We start from the raw sequence: 19,867 nt of genomic DNA, 5'->3' as shown, positions 1-19,867 counted from the left end.
AGAACCCGGCAGGGATCAGGAGATGGGAGAACCCGGCAGGGATCAGGGGGAGAACCCGGCAGGGATCAGGGGGGAGAACCCAGCAGGGATCAGGGGGGAGAACCCAGCAGGGATCAGGGGGGAGAACGGGGCCATCTCCACATGCTCATAGTCACTGAAGGGTTTTAGTTAAAGGCAAACCAAACAGCAACTGAAATCTGCACTTTTATGAAGCCAAGTAACCCATTTACTTGTCGTGTCCTCATGAAATGTGCCCAGACAATATTTCAGTCAACACAAGCTCTCTCTCACTGAAGATGATCCAACATCTTCCTCTGAGCAGCCACACCTTTGGATGGCAGTTTCCCAACACCAATATTGTTCTTTGCTCTTTATTATCCTTTTTTCCCTCTTCTCCAAGGCATTGCTAATTCACTGGAGTCCTCTTCCAGTTCCCTGCTCCTGTCAGTCCCAGTGCAGTGCTCCAGGGAGCCAACTGCACACCCAGGAACTGAGAACCTTTATTGGACTGCAGGTGTTGGGAGGAAAGACATAACTGTGAGTACATAGAGACTTCACTGACAATTAAGTAATATTCCAAACCCAATTTTTTATAGACAATTCATCAATAAGTCTTTGTCCTGCCACAACAAAGGTCCATTGGACAGCAGCAGCAGCCCCCCAGGGCAGGCAGTGATGGCATGGATCTCATGATTGCTCTGACAACGAGGGATGTATTGCTGAGCTGGAAAATCTGAGTTTGCAGTGGGCAAGAATCAGGCGCTGGAAACCTCAAATCTTGTTATAAAATTCAATCCTCTGAAGAGAAAGCTGGCTCAGTACTTAAAGCAGCCACATATGTCAGATCTTAACATGTACTTTATATCAGATGAGTTTCAATGGATTTTGCTCATTGTTATTAGAGTCCTTCCAAGAGTAATTTTAATGAGCACGACTCTCAAAACCTGGCCAATTCTTTCATCATCACAGTGGGGAGAATGAAGAAAGACTTTGTAAATTAAGAGCAACAGCAGGATTTTCAAAGACCAGGAAAACATTAAGTTTTTCAATGAAACTGTCTTAAATTCAGAAAGCTTTTATTTTTTTTGAAAACTCATGTTGCCTTTGCAGATGAGGCTGAGTCTACTTTAATAGTTGTCAATAAATACCAGGGCATGAGGATTCAAACTCATTTATGTTCCTGCAGCTTATGGACTCATTTCTACAAGTGTCCCTCCTGTCAGCTCTGACTCTCCTTCCCATACTTTGTTGTGGACAACAAACAGAGCTGTTTTCCTTCAAACCTTTATCAGTGTCATTAATGAAGACTGGAAAGAAAAAGGAAGTTGTCTTTCTGCCATAAATTACTAATTGCCTCCTTTATCTTTGGAAAGTAAAGCATCAAACTTGTAGTAGATTAATGATTGTCTTAAAAGCTGCCATGAGACTTCTCATGTTCAGGAGAACAAACTCCAAAAGCATCTCAGAAAGGATAAAACAGAATCACTTTGGGCACTCTGCTCTACACAAGCTCAGCCCACACCTCACAACAGGTGGGTGTAGCTGTTGTAAGGATTCCAGCTCCATGGATTTGTGTGTTCCCACCTCAGCAGACACTTCCACGAGGAATGACTTCACTCTGCACTCCATGTCCACCAGCTGTGCTTTATGGATGTTAATAATTAACCACACTGCTGTCCTGCAGATAGCAGGGTGCATTTCAGCAATTCCCACCACAGTTACATTGCTGTGTTTACACTGAACAGACATTTCCTACAGGTAAATTATAGATTTATACTCATCTACCTTTTTTTTTTTGCCACGTGTAAGATCTTATCTACCTTTGAAAAAAAGACAACACTTCATCCCATCTAAGGAAAATATACACTTTGTAGTGCCCAGGCTAATTCACATTTTGAAGCAGAAACAGTTCTTTGATTGAAAAATTATCTCAATCTTCAAGTTTTATGGCAACTTCAACCAAGCTACTCAGAGCAAAGTCCCTGAGGTTACACCACAGTAACAGCACAGGCCGGATGCCCCCATCCCATTGAGCTTTACCTCACTGGAACCCAAAGCAAAGCTACTTTAAAATCACTGAACTGAACGGAAAAGTGTTTAAAAATTCAGGCACAGCACTGAGCTGTGGCTTTCATTCAGGTCCATCCTCCTCAGCCAAAGTCAAAGTGGCCAGTGAGGACCAAAAAAGGTCAAATGCATTTATGCTGCAGAGTCAACTTGTTCCCAAACTTTCCTTCTCTCCCAATGCAAGTTTAACATTCAAAATTAACAAACAACGAAGAGCATCTGCTTTTGTTTAGGCAAGACAGGCTTTTTGGATGATTTGACTCAGAAATAAAGGATTATAGCCCAATAACACCCAGTGCCACGAACAAAACCTGCTGCACTTTCAAAGCTGCAGCTGAGCAGCAGAACCGAGCGCAGCCTCTGTCTCCAGTCAAACGTTTGTCCCACTTCTGCTCCAAAAAGTCCCAAGTTATTCTGAGCACACACTGGAAAAGGAATGCACTCAGAATGCCAAGAAACTTTTGGCTCCAGTGCTCTTGAGCCAAGGAATTCTGCTATGTAACTGTTTGCCTGAGAGGCCCGTTTTCTGTCCTGTGTTTGCTGCAGCCCCTCAGCCGGAGCAGCTCCGTGCTGGGACACAGCACTTGGACCTTCAGGATCCCTCAGGATCCTCTCCACAGGCTCACCAGGCTGGGGGATGGTTCTGCAAGACTCTCATTTTCTCCACTAGAACAGAGCTGTGCTGGCAGTGAACTCTAAACCTTTCAATATCCTGGAATTCTACACAACTTGTGGTGCAGGGGGTTAATCATGTAACAATTGTGCTTGAGCCCATTACTAGAAGGCAGAAAGTTGTCATGGCCTTGTCTTTTTTAATCCAGGCCATAATATTCCAGGATATCTTCAGTGTCTAATCCTCATCACCATCAGAGTAAATATTAAACATTGACTTCTTTACACTAATGTCAGCCTAGAGTATTGTCAATTCAACAAGGTTATGCTCATTCTATACTGAGAAGCTTTGAGATTTTATTTCAAATTCCTTCTAAAACCAGTCTAAAAATCTTGATCACTAAATAATGCCAACCTGCCCACAATTAGGCTAATTTTTCCAGTTCTGCCATTGCCCACTGAAGGATATACATTCAAGAACTTCATCACGTATCTGTGTTTCTCTGTCAGGTTTTCACCAGCAGGGATTAGGATCAGACAGAAAAAAGGAAGCAAACACGGTGTTTTACCTTGTGTGTTACCCTCTACAAGCTGCCTGTAATTAAAAAACTTCCACAAAGGGTGCAAACCTGACCTCGTTAATGGTAAGATGTGGCACAGAAGGAGCTGAGCAAAAACACAGCAGCCACTCACCCCCCAGTGTCACATGATAAACAAACAAAGCTGCTTTTTAAGGAAACTTAAATAAGAAAGTCAGTTCCAATAAGAAGGAGGGAGTTACAAGGCAGTAAAACAAACCAGTCTGCTCACTGAGACGTCACCCTGGTTTATCACAGCCACAGTAGAAGTACTGGCAACTCCCAATGCCAGGCAGCTCAGCCCAGGGAAGAGAGCCAGAGACTTGGAAAGGGAAAAAAACAGAAAAAAAATCTACTTATCCCACTGTCTGGAAGTCTGAGCTGAGCTGATCCAGCCCAGGAAGTCACCTCCTCCCTTTCTCTTCCCCTGGAGCAGTGATTTCATTCAAATGAGGTTGTTTTTCCAAAAAAAAAAAAAACAAAACCAAAAAACAAAACCCCAGAGAGTACAAGTAAAAATACATCCGTTTAAGTGGCTAAACAAGCTAAGTGAAGAAAAAAAAATCCATTTATATTGTGAAATGTTTGTCTTTGCAGCTGCATAAAAATTAACCTGACTCCTAACACAAGAACCTGCCTGGATTTACTTTACCAAGGTGGTGCTGGAGTTTATGGAAGATTGACAAGCAAAGAAACACAAAGGGACACAAAGCCCTTATTGTGCAGTACAGACCTGAGAGCCTCGAGAGCAAACCAGAATTCAGACATCTTCGGCCTCAAGGGCCTGCAAAACTGTTTCAAAGAGCAACAGGGGAAAAGGCACCCTCTAAAAGCTTCCCAAACTGGATCAAATGACTGCAGAAATAACAGTAAAGTCAAAGTGCATCTGTGAGCAATGTAATACAGAGCAATGTAAGGAAAATAAAACAAAAGGGCAGAGCACTTCAAGACCATTTCCTCGTTTATCCAAAACTATCAAGGGAATCTCTCCCAGAACTGTCACACAAGAAGTGGTAAAAAATAAAGTTTGGATGAAAAGGGGGGGGGGAAACATTTTAGATGTATCTCATAGAATGCTTTTCACCAGAGACAACTACTGGAGCCATTTGATTACCCCACCAAGGAAGTCCCCACTCTCCCAGGTAAGAAATCTGCCCTCTGCAAAGTCTAGAAGAATAATGTTCCAACTAATAAACAGATTGGGGAAAAGACAAATAAATGAGAGGGGATATTCAAATTTAGAACTCAAAAATCTTGAAATATGCCTCAGTTTTAACAATAATAAAAAAACCTGTTGGGAAAACTACATGAGCAAACCAGAGTGATGCAAACCCATGGCCTCAAACCAGCAGATAACAATCAGCCTTGCATGTTTAATGAGCAGTAAGCTCATTCAAAAACTGAGTAATTAATAATAATCCTATAAGGATTACTGTTTTGAGAGGAAATGGTTTAAGGTAACAAAGTGATTCAAGTGAAAAACCTGCAGCAATTCAAAACTCCTGAGATAAAGGAACAGAGAATACAGAAAGGAGTGGTTTGATGTTCCACACATGAAATACTGAAAAGGGGTTGGTGCTGTCTGTCCAAATCCTTGCAGCCTCTGCCAAGCTGAATAAACAGGATTCTGTGCTGCTCATTGAGGGGTTTTCAGATAAGATGTAAAGAGTGACACCCACAGAAGGATGTGCCAGTGTTGGATGGCACAGCAAACAAACACCTCCCTGGGGAGCTGCTGTTCCAGCTGCTCCACGTGGCTGCTCAGGCAGGGGATGGATGAGCTCTGGGATGTTCTGTGCAAACCAAACCATATCTGAGAGGGTCCATGTGTCCCAAATATTGATGAAGCATCAGTCAAATAATAAAACAGGTCACAAGGCAGCGAGGGGAGAGACCAGGAGCGCAGGAGGGTCTGTTCAATCCCTGCTCACCCTCTCAGGTCTGTGGTTTGAGGAAGGAGCTGGTTTGTGTTTTCACAGCAGGAACAGGTCAGGGAGCAAGGGAGACTCAGGCCCTGAATGGTGGTGCCACTAAATCCGGTCCAACCAGCTTAATCCCGAGGGATGACAAGCCCACGCTTCCGCCTGTCACTCGCCTTCCCTCTCAGCTCCCCCTCTGCCTCTCCAGGACAGGGCACAGCTGGTGCCACAACTTCCATGGGAAAGCCTTTCCCTTGGAGAGGTTCCTTGTGCCACCAAGCACATCAAACATGGAAGGGACACTTCAACACACAAGAGTGGCACAGTACAGCAAACAGGGCTGAGACTGCTGACAGCTTCAAGAAGTTTCCTGGCCTGATAAACAGAACCGGGAAAGGTCAGAACCCCAAAACCACATCCTGCAAAAGATTCAGAGTATCAGAAGGACCTTCGTGGCATGTGTAATACAGATCAAACGTTTCATTACTGGTACTGGAAACCACAGACAGGAACTTAAAACACTCATTTTCATTGCCCTCATAGCACTGACAGTGAGCAAGGAACTCCAACCTCAACCTGCAAAGATTGTGTGCAGAAACCTGAGCCATGGGATTTTCCTTTCAAACTCAGTTGTCCTGTAAGTGTAAAACAGAGCACTGAAAAACCACGTTAAAATAGACAATTTAAAGGTATCATAAGCGTGAATTAATGGAAGTAAACACAATCTCAGGCTCTGTGCTATCCAAACACCTCAACAAGACAGTCCTGCCAGCACAAACCCAAGAGCAACCTTGGACAACTCCCGCCAGCATGTTTGTTCTTCTCCCACCAGACACACCAAGGAGTGTTCCAGCAATAAACATTCCATAAATGTGGTGAAAACATCCTCTTGCTTTAATAATTAGCCAGTGCAAGCTGCTATCAGCACGTGCACATGAAAGGTGAATGAAAAAGGCCTGGAAACCACCCACTCCACAGCCCTTGCCCAACAGGATGTCCCAGGCCATGAGCCACACAGGCAGAGGTGTCCAAGAGTCGTGGGGTGGGTCCCAGCTGAAGAGTGTGAACCACCTTGTAAAGGTAAAGGAAAAAAGTCCACACACAAAGAGCTCAGAATAATGAAGATTTTAAATATTTCCCCTTGAGTTGTTTTTTCTTGACCTCATCTCTCCACTAGAATTCCCATCTGGCAGGGCTGCTCAATATCTAACACACTCTATCAGTTCCAAGTGCTCATTAACAGCTGACATTTGTCATGTTTAGGAATCAACTCTCCTCTAAAAGTTTTTCTTAATAGAGAAAAAACCGTGGCACATTTAAAGCTCCATGTCAACCTCTTCAAAAGATACAGGAGCAAAGGCAAGTCTCCAGACAGCTTCAGGCTGTTGTTCCCTCAATGTTCCAGCTGATACCACAGCACAGCTTTTCTTAAGCACTTTGGGACCTATTGTACACATTTACTGCTAAAGTAAGTTAAAAAGTCACTAAAGATTCAGTCTGAGAGCAAAATAAGATTTAAGCAACCATTAAGAAGATTATTCACACTATTAAGGTCTCTGACAAGCAAGCTAACTCCTGTAATTCTTTCACAACCTTAAAAAGATTTTACATAAAACATCCAACACCTTTCTCCTCCCCTCAAAGGGCAGCAGTTTGGCCCCTCATATCAGTTACTTCAAAATCACCTTTGTCCCTGGTGTGTTGGCAGTGGGTGAGCCCACAGCACCACTCCTGGGTCTTTTCTGTGTGATCTTGTTCTCTTACTGCCACTATAACTGAACTCCAATGTGTTTCCCCAACATCTTTATGAAAAAGGTAACTTTTCTCATTAAAAAAAAGTGACAAAATAAGCAAATCCCTCATTATGTGCCATCTAAAACCATGAAAATGTCTTTCAGGAAGAGAGGGAACATTCCCTTCCAAACTGCACAGCTGCCCTCAGAGAGCTCCAAATTAAGCTTCCAGCACCTGTATCTCTCAGTCTTATCTTCACATGATCAGTGTAACCCCTTTATTTGACTTTTAAACGGGAATACTGTATCAAGTTAACACCATATCAAGTTAGACTTAAAAACTCTCAAATCACAACCTGCACTCACCCCCCCAAATTTAAAGAGTTACAATATTGAACTGAGGCCATCACTGCTACCTCAAAGAGCCAGGGCTTCAAGAAAAACATAGGAAAAATAGATAAGAAAAAGCAGAAGATCAGTGCTCATATCTGGAATTCCCTAAAACACAAAATCTCCAGGATAATTAGTCTATATTTCCCATAAGCTGATTGACATCAACACCACCCTGGGGAAAACCAACCTGAGTTACCCCTGTCCCCTCAGGAGCTCCATCACCTCTGTGCACCAAGTTCCACATCAGCTGAAATTCCTTTAAACTCAACAAGCTTAAAAAAAAAAAATTAACTGAAGTCCCTGCATTTACTTGAGATCTGGCAATTCCACCAGGGAAAGGAATGTTTATCAGCCCATTCAAGCAGCCTCTTAAGTTATTACCTTTCTGATAAGCCCCCACTGTGTCAGACATTTAACTGGAACAGCAACTGGCCATTTTGGGACGATGGTATTTTTAGCCCTGTGATGCTGCTCCTGACAAAATAATTAGCAGACTTGTCTCACACACTTCCCTGCAACTTTCATTCATTGCTACCCAATTCTCACTGAAAAGCTTTTGGAAAAAGCTGTGGGGTCTCCATGATGTACTAAAGTAAGTTCACAACTCAGCAGAAATTAATTAATTAAGCACTTCTAGTCCTTTGGAGAACAGAAATGATCCTGTGTTCATCCTTTGGGAGAATCAGATGAAGAGTCAGAACCAAAACCTGCATTAAATACTAACCACCATTTTCTTCAGTGGAGAAATAAGCTTAACGATATGAACACAAACCCCTGGGATTACTGAGGACAGACACACACAGGACACTTCCTGACCTGGCCCAGGAAAATTAAATTATTCCCAATGGCAGAAGCCTGGAACCTCTGCTGCCCCTTTAACAGAGAGATCATGTTGTAACAAATCTCTATATGATCAACAGGGCTACACTGACTAAAATTTGCTGTGTAACAGCTTGACACATTCTTGCCATATTCTAGCAGGGAACTGGAGACAGACAATTAACTATCCAGGACTAAGGGTTTCTTTTATAATGCCTGAAACTTGTTTTTGGGTATCCAGCATATAACCCTGGAATGGGCATTTTATGTGACGATGATTCTCTCTCTCCCCCCAGATTTCTTAAATTCGTTAATGAAGCACAGTGTGTGCTTTGGCTACAGCCCAAGAGACCTACTTCAAAATCTACCCCCCCACCAAATAACAAAGCATCAAAATTATAGCAAAGAACTGCAAACATTGTCACTGGGGCTCAGAAGACAATTAAAATTTGTATCTTTGGCATTTAAGAGTTTTTCAAATAAACCTTTGAATTTACGTCACTTCTGCAGGTCGGAAAAACAAAGAACTGTGTTTGGGGTATTTTATAACCTAATTTACAGAGGGAAGGTGAGCAGAGAGGAGCAGGAGAGCCCAGAGGAGCTTCAAGTCCAAAATGTCAGCCTAAAAGTCACCATCTGGGAGCTTCGATGTGCTGGTAAAATCAGGAATACAGCTAAAAACCACAACTGCCTCCAAATCCCACTGCAAACAGCAACGTCCACAGAGGAGTGCACCAAGGAATAAAGAACTTGCCCAGATTCTCCAAAGTCCCTCAAAAATCAGTGCAGTTTTGAGCCTGTTCCCTGCTAACAGCACATTCCAAAGCTCTGGAAGGAAAAATGTTATCAAAGACCAAAACTGGGGTTGGAATTTTTGCTTTAGAGCAGCTGCAGGACGAAGGGTTTGAGGAAGGTTTGATCTCTCTACAACACAAGCAACCAACGTGAAACTCAGTGACTGAAAGGCACCTCCCTGCCCGAATTCCACATCCCCTGGGAGATGAGATCCCAGTTCTGCTGTTCCAGAGCACAACTTCCTCCTCTGGGACATTTTGCCTTATCTCCTGAAGCTCCAGGACAGCATGTCTCACCAGGGTGGCTAATACATCCCTCTGAAAGGCTACAGAAATGTACTGATGCTCTGCTTTGATTTTATTTTTAGATAAAACCACATTAAAAACTATTTCCTTTATTTCAGCAAAGCAGCTCCCCAAAGTACACGGCAGCAAACTCCAGCCAAAATAGTAATGTTTCAACAGAGCCAAAAAAGCCTGAAGCTGCTCCAGTAGCTCTGACTGATCCCATTAGCTCTTCCCATGAAAATATACAGATATGACTTCACTCCTGGATTACACTCCTATATTTAGTTTATACCTAATATGGACATTCAGTGTTCAGAACGAAGTCATTTCCTTTCCTCGTGTAAGTTCCTTGCCCTTTGTCTGGCCAACAATACAAGGAATAAGTTTGAACCCTCAGAGAACTCACACACAAAGACATTTGTAATTAATAGAATTTAGCTTGTTTTTCACTGTAGCATAAACAAACACAGCATTCAGAGCCCTAAAAATCAGATTGTGCCACAAATGTGTTTGACTTGAATTAAAAACTCCAACTACTCAAAACAAGTTTAAAAAAATTAACTGTTATCTTTTTCTAGGGGAAAAGTATTCTAAATAAACCTTTGTTTAAACTCTCATGAAGACAATCATTCTGGGTTTGGGTGTTTAACTGTTAAAATATGCACAAACACTTAATACTACAAATGAGCACCTAGCACCTCTTTTAAGAGTGAAACTGTATTATTCCACACTGAAGAATATGGAGGAAAAAAACCCAAACCTGATTAGGACAATAAGCTGTTTGTTATGGGTTATTTACAAAGAACTTTGAAGATAAAAATCAAATTAGATGGATGACAAATACAGATGTAAATTATTTTTCCATGGACCGTCAATTTGCAACCAACCACCACCTTAATTAAATCTCGTTGTCTTAGACAAACTCAGTGTCTGCACTGGCAAACAAAAACCACCTTGTTTTCTCCCACGCTGTCCAGTTAAGGCTTTAGAGAATTCCACTGCTCAGTTACAGGGAAAAAGAGAACATCTCCCAAGAAAAGGCAACAAATCCAATTACTGACAAGTACAATTATCCAGTCTTAAAAGTAGTTCTTGTGGATTTTTAAGTGGTATGTCCAGCCCAGCCAGAACTTGGAATTGGTGTAGGCACTGCTATAAAAGCGTGCAGGCCTTGTGTTTGTCACATCACAACAAATGCCTCGTTTAAAGAGAATCTGAACACACACTGGTGAGAAAATAACAGTCCAGGGCTTTTCTTGTCCCTTTTAGCTAATGAACACTTTTAAAAATCAACCCTCAGAGTCCAAAAGTCACTTCCCAGAGTACATAGCTTACTGTTTAGCTAGAAGTTCAAGGAATTCCCAAATTAGATTCTTCCAAACACAGATTTCTGTAAGGGACAACTCAGCCTTCAAAAATTCCCAAGTCCAGCTTCAGAACCAATCACTTCCCTGCTCACTCTATTCAACTGAAGACAGTCTTACTGCTCACATCAAGAACTCCCTTTCCGTCCACAAGATGAGGTCAGGAGAAGGAGTAGCCAGGGACACTGAGTCACTTCAGGCTGGGAGGGTGATGATTACTAACTTCTTAGGATGCTAATACTGGCCCAGGCCTCCCACCCACTTCCTACCAGTGAAACCCAGTTTATGTAAGTGTTCCTCATATCTCCCTGTTACTTCTCAACAATCATCTATCTCTACCTAAACACAAGGTTCTCTTTAGGAGGATTCTCATTCTCCTCACACATTCTCACAGGAATGCTGGTGTTCAGTGAGGTCTCCCCTGCTCTGTGGATCCCTCCCTGCTCACACCCCCAGTTCCTGACTGACACACAAAAGCATCAGGACAGGGCTCAGATCCCCCGACTTTCGACAGCACCCAGGCCCTAAAGTTTGTCCCACACCAAGTGCTCTGACACACAGGCTCTTCCTTCCCCTTCAAGCCTTCAATACACACCCTGAGAAACCCCAGCTGGGAAAACTGAGGACAGATTTGTCTTTTATAGCAGTATCTGTGTTCCAAGAATGCATCTGTGGCACAGAGCACTTGTCTGAAGCACGGAGTGAGTGACTCACAAGCACCACTGCCCATGACTGCACAGCCCAGGATGATCCACAGCCTGCCAAGGGCCAGGAGCTGGAATTAGGCAACTCAGGCAGCTTTCAGACTCCTTTGAGGGGAAAAGGAGGAAAAGTGCACTAAGTGTTTAAGACTTATTTCAGCTGCAAAGTAAAACACAAGTTCTCTTGACAATGAGAGCTGTGTAGATGTTAATCATTGGAAAGGGGAGGATGGATCCCAGGGAATACAACCATTACTGCTGCAGTGTGCTCAGAAGCAATTCCAGACTGAAGGAAAGTTAACTCATCTGTGTAATCCCTTTGGAAATGATTGCTATCAGGCTTTAAGCTTACATACCAATGTTTTGCAAAAAAATTAACATTTACACTTGAGACCATCTCTGTACTTTTAACAAGGCTGTACCAAGTGCACCAGTTTCTGTCTGAGCAATCGGATTCCAATCAGAAAGCTGAGGATGTTTGTGGCTGTGAGAACTTCCCCAAGCAGAGTTTAAAGGAATACAGTTTGCTGGGCACTGAGCACAGGACACAAGATGGTTACCCCTCAGTTTATAAAGGGCTCCTTTACAACACCCCAGTGTTTGCTCACAAGAAATAAGACTTTGCTGTCTATACCAGACACATATCAAAGGCAGGCTGAGGAGGTTCTCAGGTGCTGAGGTTATTACATCAAACCCTCCAAAGGATGATCTGCTACGTAAGGAGGAGACTTATCTAATAAGATTATCAAGCAACAGCCTTGCCAAGGCTATCTCTGAGAAGCAATGTTGCATGTCTCCAGTCCTGTTATTTCCTTGTATCAACGTGCCTTTAAACTGTACAGCTCCATTGTAGGGGGAAAAAGGGAAAGAAACCTGATGACAAACAAGATCATGGGATGGTTTGTTATAAACCAACATACAGCAGCTATAGGGCCCCAGACTGACACATCAGAGCTTACGTAAGGGAATGAGCAGAGTGAGACAAAGGCAGACCTGAATCCAGGCAAAGCCCAGCCCTGAGCTCACATCCAGCTGCTGCTGGAGATGCAGGATCCACACATCCCCTTCCTGAGCTGAACAAAACAGAGCCAGGTCCCGGAAGACAAACAGTTCACCTGCCAAATCTCTGTTTAATTCAGATATACAAAAATGTAGACAAGCTTCTCTTACAGTCACTGGGAGTGTTTCAGAGTGGGGTATTTATGAAATGTGAAATAGCAGGGTTTTTTTCTCCTGAGAGTACAGTTCACAGGTAAACAAATAGTAGACACTATCTGATTTTCAAAGCAGGTGCCCAGTTTCGCAATGACATTTGAAAGCTGCCAGAAATCCGAGGTCTAATTAATTTGCAAGTACACACACATCACCCAGGGGAGAGGAGAGCACCTTCCTCAACAGTTACCTACATCTTCTCTGACCCATCTCGTGCCAGTAGACTGTGAAATCCTTGTTTGTTGAGTCTTGTTTTCTGCCTTTAACACTGAACTCGTTGACCCCGCGTGTCTTCACCTCGCTATTTACAGGAGGATGCAATCCCTGACTGCCCTCCACAACACCAAGGCCGGGCTTTCAGCAGCTCCATCCCCATGTCCTCTGCACACTCCCCTGAAGGAGCTGCACGAGGAGTTTTGTAACTCTGTCCTGTGACTTCCCTGTTCTATTTGACCAGGTCAGTCCACCACGCTTTTTATTTACAATAAAATTCCACACACGATCAACTGAACTGCAGCTATTATTCCAAGTGACCTACACAAGCTGTGTTCAGATCACAGTGCTCAAGTTTCTGTGAGCACACTCACCACAATGCAGCCTTCACTACTCTGAAATGCCACTAGGGCAGAGAAAAATATTCCTGTTAGACAATGGAAGTGGGCCTCCCTCATGAATAAAACATGGAGACATACAAGGAAACTAAATGAAATCAGATACATCACTGGTTTCTCCTAATCAGCTCTCAGGAGAAAAGACTTGAAAAATATTTACAGCTGGTCTAAAAGAGACCACAGGCAGCCCACCGGCTCTGTAATGAAAAACTGCTGAAACTACTCATTGTGAGGCCAAGGAACAGATCAATCACCTCCCTTTCAGCGCTGTAACATATTTTCCTACCTAAGCACCCTAATTCTGAGGGTCGTTATCACCACAGACTATGAAAATACAAGTTACAGCAGATTGATACATTGTCTTGCGAGAAAAAGAAATCGCTTTGCTGGTGACAAACAGCCCCACGTAGTTATTCATAACTGAAACCCAGCTATGCGTGTGCTCCTCCCCGTGCTGTGCCCGTCCTATTTTGTTACTGATCACAATTTAATGAGGTTCAAACCCAACGTCTTGGGCTCGGAGCCAAACCCTTTCTCTCCTGCTTCACAGGTTTGTTTCTCAAGCTTTAATCCGTACCTTTGTTTCATCTTAGTCTGGGCTGCTACAATCCTTTGTGCTCAGGTCATACAGTTACCGCCCTTGGGCCGCGGGCGTTTGGCAGAGAGCTGGATTTTGGTCAAGAAGCCTTTCCACTACCTCTGCCTGAAGAGCTTCGCTGCCCGACAGTGCACAGGGAGAACCAAGAGCCCAGACACTGCCTGAAAAGTGCTCGGCTACGTCGAGAAACACTCAGTAAATTCAGATTTATTTTTTTTTCTACATTGCAGCCACAACCAGGTGAAAAACTGCAGCAGACACCGAGCTCCCCATTTACAGGGGAAAAAATGACTAAATCAAAATCTATTGCTCCCCTAGACAGACATTCCATTCAATAACCATATTCTGCTTGCATTTGCTGAGGTGACCATCTAAATGAGTCAGAAAACAAGACTTTTATAGGCTGTACAAAAACACTACCCTGATAATGCTTAACAGGTTCAATAAGATGTGGGACAGGCAACAACACCCAGGTGAAACAACTATTTTGGTCTGTCTGCTGGGGCGGGGGGGGGTTTGTTCTTCCTCTGAAGGATTTTACAGGGAAATAACCTTTACCTAAACATCATGAGGGCAGACAAGAATAACTTCTTTTTTTAACCTGAACTTCGTCCTAAAGGCAGACAATGTGCAGCAGTCACTGGGAAAAGGTTTCCTTGAGGGAGAAACAACTCACTGACAATCCCAAATTTAGCCTTCTTAAACCCGTGCCAATAAAGAAGTGAGAGGGACAGAAAAATGCCACTGATTATCCCCTTTCAACAGTCTCAACCTTTATTCAGATTAAGTCAGAATGAACACATCTTTCTCACAACTATTTTTACAACTTCTTCCATGCCACTCCTCATGCATGAAATATTCTCTTTAAACACACCCACAAAGGTTATTTCCCCTGCCCCCAAATCCTTCTGCCATCAATCACTGCTCTACGTTGTTTAAAAATAAGAAAAAATCAGCCAGCAAACTTTAGGACAGATAAGTTGGCATGTTATATTAAAGTAGTGCTGCTATAAATAATGCAAAGTAATCTGTAACTTAATTGATGGAGTTGTAAATTCTAACCTCTACACTAACAGCCTAAATATTCTGTCTAAAATCAGGTCTAGAATCCTCCACTGCTTTCCCTTGGTCCCACTACTGCCTCTTGACACTATTTGAAACTATGAAAGGGGGAAAAATTCGGCACTTTTAGAGTATAAATAAAATCTATATTGAATAATTTATTTTCAAAGCTCTACCTAATCTGCTGGAAATTTCCATGTTTGTCATCGTGGCTTTCATACAAAGCAATTCCCAAGATCTCAGATGAAGAGATCTCCGATTTTCTCACTGCAACAGAAAGAAACTTCATCTGAAGAATTTAAATACTTTTCTACAGAGGCTTTTCATTAAAGGGCGTTTAAGCACAGAAAGAGAAGATTAACGCCAATTACTCTGTGCACTTTTGATATGAAGTCAAAAGTAAGATGCAGCATCACCAGAGCCCCGGAGGATGCAAAATATTGCATCATACAGCAACAAATGAATGCAAAACATGTGGAGATACCATATGGTATCTCTGCCAGATAAGGGCAGTACAACACATGCTCATTCTTCTGGTTCGGATAAAAAACTGGCGGTCGGTTTCCGACACAAAAGTAGACTTTCTTAGGCGGGGAGCGAGCAGTAACTCGGTGTTTTCGCCACCTTTTTGCCGCGTTCCGGGCACACAATGCCGGGCGACGACCCCGCGGGGGGCGATGCTTTTGTGGCGAGCTGAGGTTGTCGCTCCCCCTCCGCCGCTGCCCGCGGTCCTGCCACGCACGGGCCGGGCAAAGAATCTTCCAGCAAAACGCACGACACTTTTCCCGGAGTGACTTTTTTTTTTTTTTTGCCCCCTCGCCGGGTCCGCGCTATCGCCCGCTCCCATCTGCGCGCACTGACTCAGCCGCGGCTCCCGCACCCCGCTCCCGGCGCCGGGCACACGCCCTCCCTCCCTCCCTCTCGCTCGCTCCCCGCTTTTGTGCGCGCCTCAGGGGAGCCCCGCGCCCTCGGGGGGTGCTCAGAGAGGGGCGCTGGGCGGAGGGTCCCCAGAAAGCCGTGAGGGGACTGGGAGCGCCCCGGGCGGGAAAGCGGCGGGAGAGCGGAGGGGTGAGGGGAGGGGGGGGGGCGGCGGAGCCCAACGGTCGGAGCGCGCGCGCGCCCGGCGCCCACACGGGACCCCCCCCCCCATCCTCCCCTCCGCTCCTTCCCTTCCCTTCCCTTGGCCGTACCTTGACGAAGAGCTCGATGACGGGCTCCTTGTCGCTCTCCTTCAGCCCGTTGACCGGCACGGAGAGCGCCATCTCCGCTGCTGCCGCCGCTCCTGCAGCCCCCGCCCTCCCTTCGCCTCGCCCGCCGCTGCTGCTGCTGCTGCCACAGCCGGGACGGCGTCGCCGCTCCGCTCCCCTCGCCCGCCCTGCGCGCGACTGAGGGCGGCCCCGCCCCGCGCCCGGAGCCCGCCGGGGCCGCGCCGGGGGTGGGCGGGGCCTCCCCGAGGGGGCGGGGCCTCCCTGAGGGAGCGCTGTTGGGGCGACTGGGCTGAAGGGGCGTGACCTCCTTGTAAAGGGGCGTGGTCGTCTGGAAGGGGCGTGGCCCCGCCGAGGGGGCATCGCTGAGGGGGCGCCGCCGGCCATGGCGGGCGCAGAGTCCCCTCAGGGCCGGGGGTTCCCCTCTGGGACGTGGGGTCCCCACTGTTCGCCCTCATGGCGGCGGGGACACCTCCCTGTCAGCTCGGGACGCCCCCGGCGGTGCCCGATGACCTCACGTCTGGGAGCGGCCCTGACGGTGCCGCTGCCAGCGCCGGGGAGGTGGTCGGGGTGTGTGTGTTTCTCCCCCCCACCGTCGCCTCAGCCCGCCTCCCCCTCAGGGAAAACTGTAAAATGTAGAAACTCCCCCACTTATGGACCCGCCACGCCAGAGCAGCACAAACAGCTGCTTTCCTGGCTGCGGGGAAAATCCATTCCAAGAGGCAGCAGAGTTTCCAGCCTGGTTTTTCCCTCACTCTTAAGGTCAGGGGCTGAGGAGCCGGACAGCAAATCTGTGCGGGAGAACTGGCTGAAACATCGGGACGAAAAGAAACTGAGCTTTTTTTTTTTCCCCCCCCCAGTCTTTTCACCAAAATAGCACGGCCTGGGATCACATTTTCCCCATGCGGCTTCGCGCCTCGCGGAGCCCGGGCCGCGGGAACAGAGCGGCTTTTATTCCCCGGCACCTCCACCCTCGCTCCCGGTCCTTCCTTTTTTTATCGGGAGCCCAGACTCTGCTTTTAATAGTCTGAGCTCAGCTGCACCTGAACGTCTGGGCAGAGCCGTTCCCAGGGCAGGATGGGGCTGTGGGATCCCCTGCAGTGACTTGGAGACGCAGCGCTGGGATGAACCTCCCTGTAATTTGTACCCAAATCCATCCCTGCAGCCAGGAATGGCTCCACATGGAATGGTTACCAACGGAGGATTCGCTGGTAATAACAAAACCTCCTACTCTCCAGGGCGTTTTGCTGCCCTCGGTTCTGCATAACCGGATGTCTTTACGCAAATATCAGCTTTGAATGCCCTTGAATTCATCCGGAGCAGGAAAAACTGCTGTCGGCCCCTCTCCGCAGCATAGGACTGGGCCAATGATGTGACAAAGTCCTTTTCATTCCCGTTCCTGCAGCTCCTGTACAGCCTCGGCTCCCTGGGAGCCAGTGGAATATTCGTTTCTGTTTGTTTTACAGAGTCCAAGGAATCTCGCTGATTCACGGGGTGGGACAGTCTAAGCTGGAAATCGGCGTGTCACCGTAACCAAAGCGATGTGGGAGCACGGCAGGACCGTGCCAGGAACCTCCCTCCATAATTGCCCATTAATTAATTGCAGCCCGTACCACAAAGGGCACCCCCACCTTCCTTGGAACGTGGGTGGGATGGAAGGGAGGGAAAAAAGTTTCCCTTAAATGGGATTGTCGCAGAAACATCCAATCCATTCATCCATCAATCTTGGGCTTTCCATTCTCCTTGCTGCATGGCAGGCTAAGAAATTTGCACCAGTTGGGCCAAGTGCCCCCAGTAGCCTCAGGAACTGGTTTAACGAGGGGCTTTTATTGCGAGGCCATTGCAGCACGTGGCAGGGAAAGCTGTACCCTCTGTCTGGTGGGAAAGGCAGGAGCTGAGTCCTTTTTCCAGGATAAGGAACACTGAGCCAGGTACTCCTCACCGCAGCCTTCCTCTCTGCTTCACCCTCCTCCTCCACCAAAAGTTTTAAAATCGCAGGCTTTTGTAAAAGTTTAAACCCTTTCAAAGCCTCCCCGAAGCACAGACCCACCTCCCCATGAAAAGGCAGTGGTTTAGCACAAAGGAACAGCTCTCCCACAGCGCCCATAAAGGTGGGTGTAGAGCAACAAATTTGAGGTCTGTGAGGCGCTCGGGGCCTTTTTATGTTTCACCAGCCCTACAAAGGAGCTGCCAGGGCTGTTTTTCCCTCACCACCACTGCATTTCTCCTCTAACAAAAGCGCTCCCATGCTGTTCTCTTGCAGAGCAGCTAATAGCTTATTTCGTTTATACCCAGCTGCAGCAGCCTTGGCTCTTGTTTAATATCTTTTCAATTATTTCACTTTTAGATGCGTTTGCCTGGTTTCTAGCTGCCACCTATCAACCCCCTCATAGTCCCCATTCAAAGGAAACCCTTAACGATGCCCAGAACAGTTCTGAACACTGAAAGCTCTCGATTCTTTCCCAGGTCAGTAATCACTGCTTATACTATTCTGGAAGGTTTATTTTTTTTTTCTTTTGATAATACTTAGACTTAATTTGTCCAAGCTTTACATAACAAACCTCCAGCCCTCCTAACAACCCATAGGGGAATGAGTATCACCCACCTTAACAGCGGTGAGGAATGAGTCAGGAAAGTTAAGTGACTTACTCAAAGCTAAATTTGCACCAAGCCAGGGAGTCAGAACAAAGCAATTCTGGCCCCCCACCTGTGCTCAGTGGGTCACTCCCTCGATATTATTTCATGCTGCATTGAGGAGGTTCATTTCCATTTGGCAGAGCAGCAAAACAACGTATTATTGTTTCACTTCTCCAGCACTTTTGGCCTTTCTGCAGCGATTTTCCATCTCAAACTTTCCAAGTGCTTTTGAAAGTGGAGGCATCAGATGTTAAAGATATCAAAGCAGGCATTCTCCTGCCCTGGCCCTCGCTGTTCCATGGGTGGAATTCGCTGCCACATTGACCCCGGGGGCTCAAAAATGGGATTTTATTTCTGGAGGGAATTTTTCAGGCACTGGAGGAGCTCAGCACACAGGTCAGTGGGAACACAGTATGAACATCCTGGCTTTTAAGCATAATGAAAGAGCATTGAGAAGAAAGGTGCTGAGGAAGTTTGGAAAGGCACAGACCATCCCGTGCCAGCTGGAAGTGAGAGCCTGTCCTGACCCTGGGGTTCATCAGAGCTCCTTAAAGCAGTGCTGGATGAGGCTCTGAGAAGAACCTGCCCACGGACACCTATTAAGAGAAAGGCAGGAATGACACACCCGGGTTTAAAAATACCAGCACTCTCATTCCAATGCTAATTCGGGATCCTGGGCTGGGATGTTGCAAAGTCCTTCCCTGGAGCGACCGCAGGCCCGGGGACGGCATGTCCCAGTGTCCCAGTGTCCCAGAGGCTCTGCTGAGGTGGTGCCCCCTCAGCAGAGCAACTCCACGAGCTCCCATTTCCTTCCCCCATCCAGGCACCGAGCGGGATTTCAGCTCCATCCATCACCTGCCACCTTGGCCACTCTGTTCCTGCTTCTTCCTGTTTTCTTACCCTGCTCAGAGCAGAGTTTGGGTTTGGAGCTGCAGGGAAGGTGTGAGCCCGCCAGATTTACAGGCAGTGTGGGGGAAATCAAACTTCTGCTGGTGTCACTGTTTGCAGTTTGCTGTAATTCCCAAGCAGCTGTCCCTGGATAGCTCGTTTCCATCCGGGGCGGATGCCAAACTTCAGCATTAGCTGGAGTGAGCAGCTGAGGACACACCGTGTTCCACTGGACCTGACATCTGCCACGGGTGAAAAAAACCCGTGGAAAACAGCTCTCTGCTGTGGGTTGAGGCAGAATTACAGGAGCAGAGGACACATCCCATGCCATTATGTGGGAAGTTGACTTCATCCCACAATTTCTGGGTCACTCCTCTTTTCCACGG

At 46.2% G+C, this 19,867-nt stretch overlaps 1 protein-coding gene across 1 annotated transcript in view; it reads right to left on the bottom strand.

Moving 5' to 3' along the window:
- Nucleotides 1–16,075, bottom strand: part of CLIC4 (chloride intracellular channel 4) — a 28,626-nt gene extending 12,551 nt beyond the window's left edge. Inside the window, exon 1 of the mRNA XM_027705972.1 lies at nt 15,942–16,075. Coding sequence (XP_027561773.1) covers nt 15,942–16,013 — 72 coding nt within the window. The 5' untranslated portion in view covers nt 16,014–16,075. The remainder of the gene's footprint in view (nt 1–15,941) is intronic.
- Between the last annotated feature and the right edge of the window lie 3,792 nt (nt 16,076–19,867).

This window comes from Neopelma chrysocephalum, unplaced genomic scaffold (genome assembly GCF_003984885.1).
Source record: "Neopelma chrysocephalum unplaced genomic scaffold, ASM398488v2 Primary Assembly neopelma1_361, whole genome shotgun sequence".
Lineage (NCBI taxonomy): Eukaryota > Metazoa > Chordata > Aves > Passeriformes > Pipridae > Neopelma > Neopelma chrysocephalum.
This window is presented reverse-complemented; position numbering and strand designations above follow the sequence as displayed.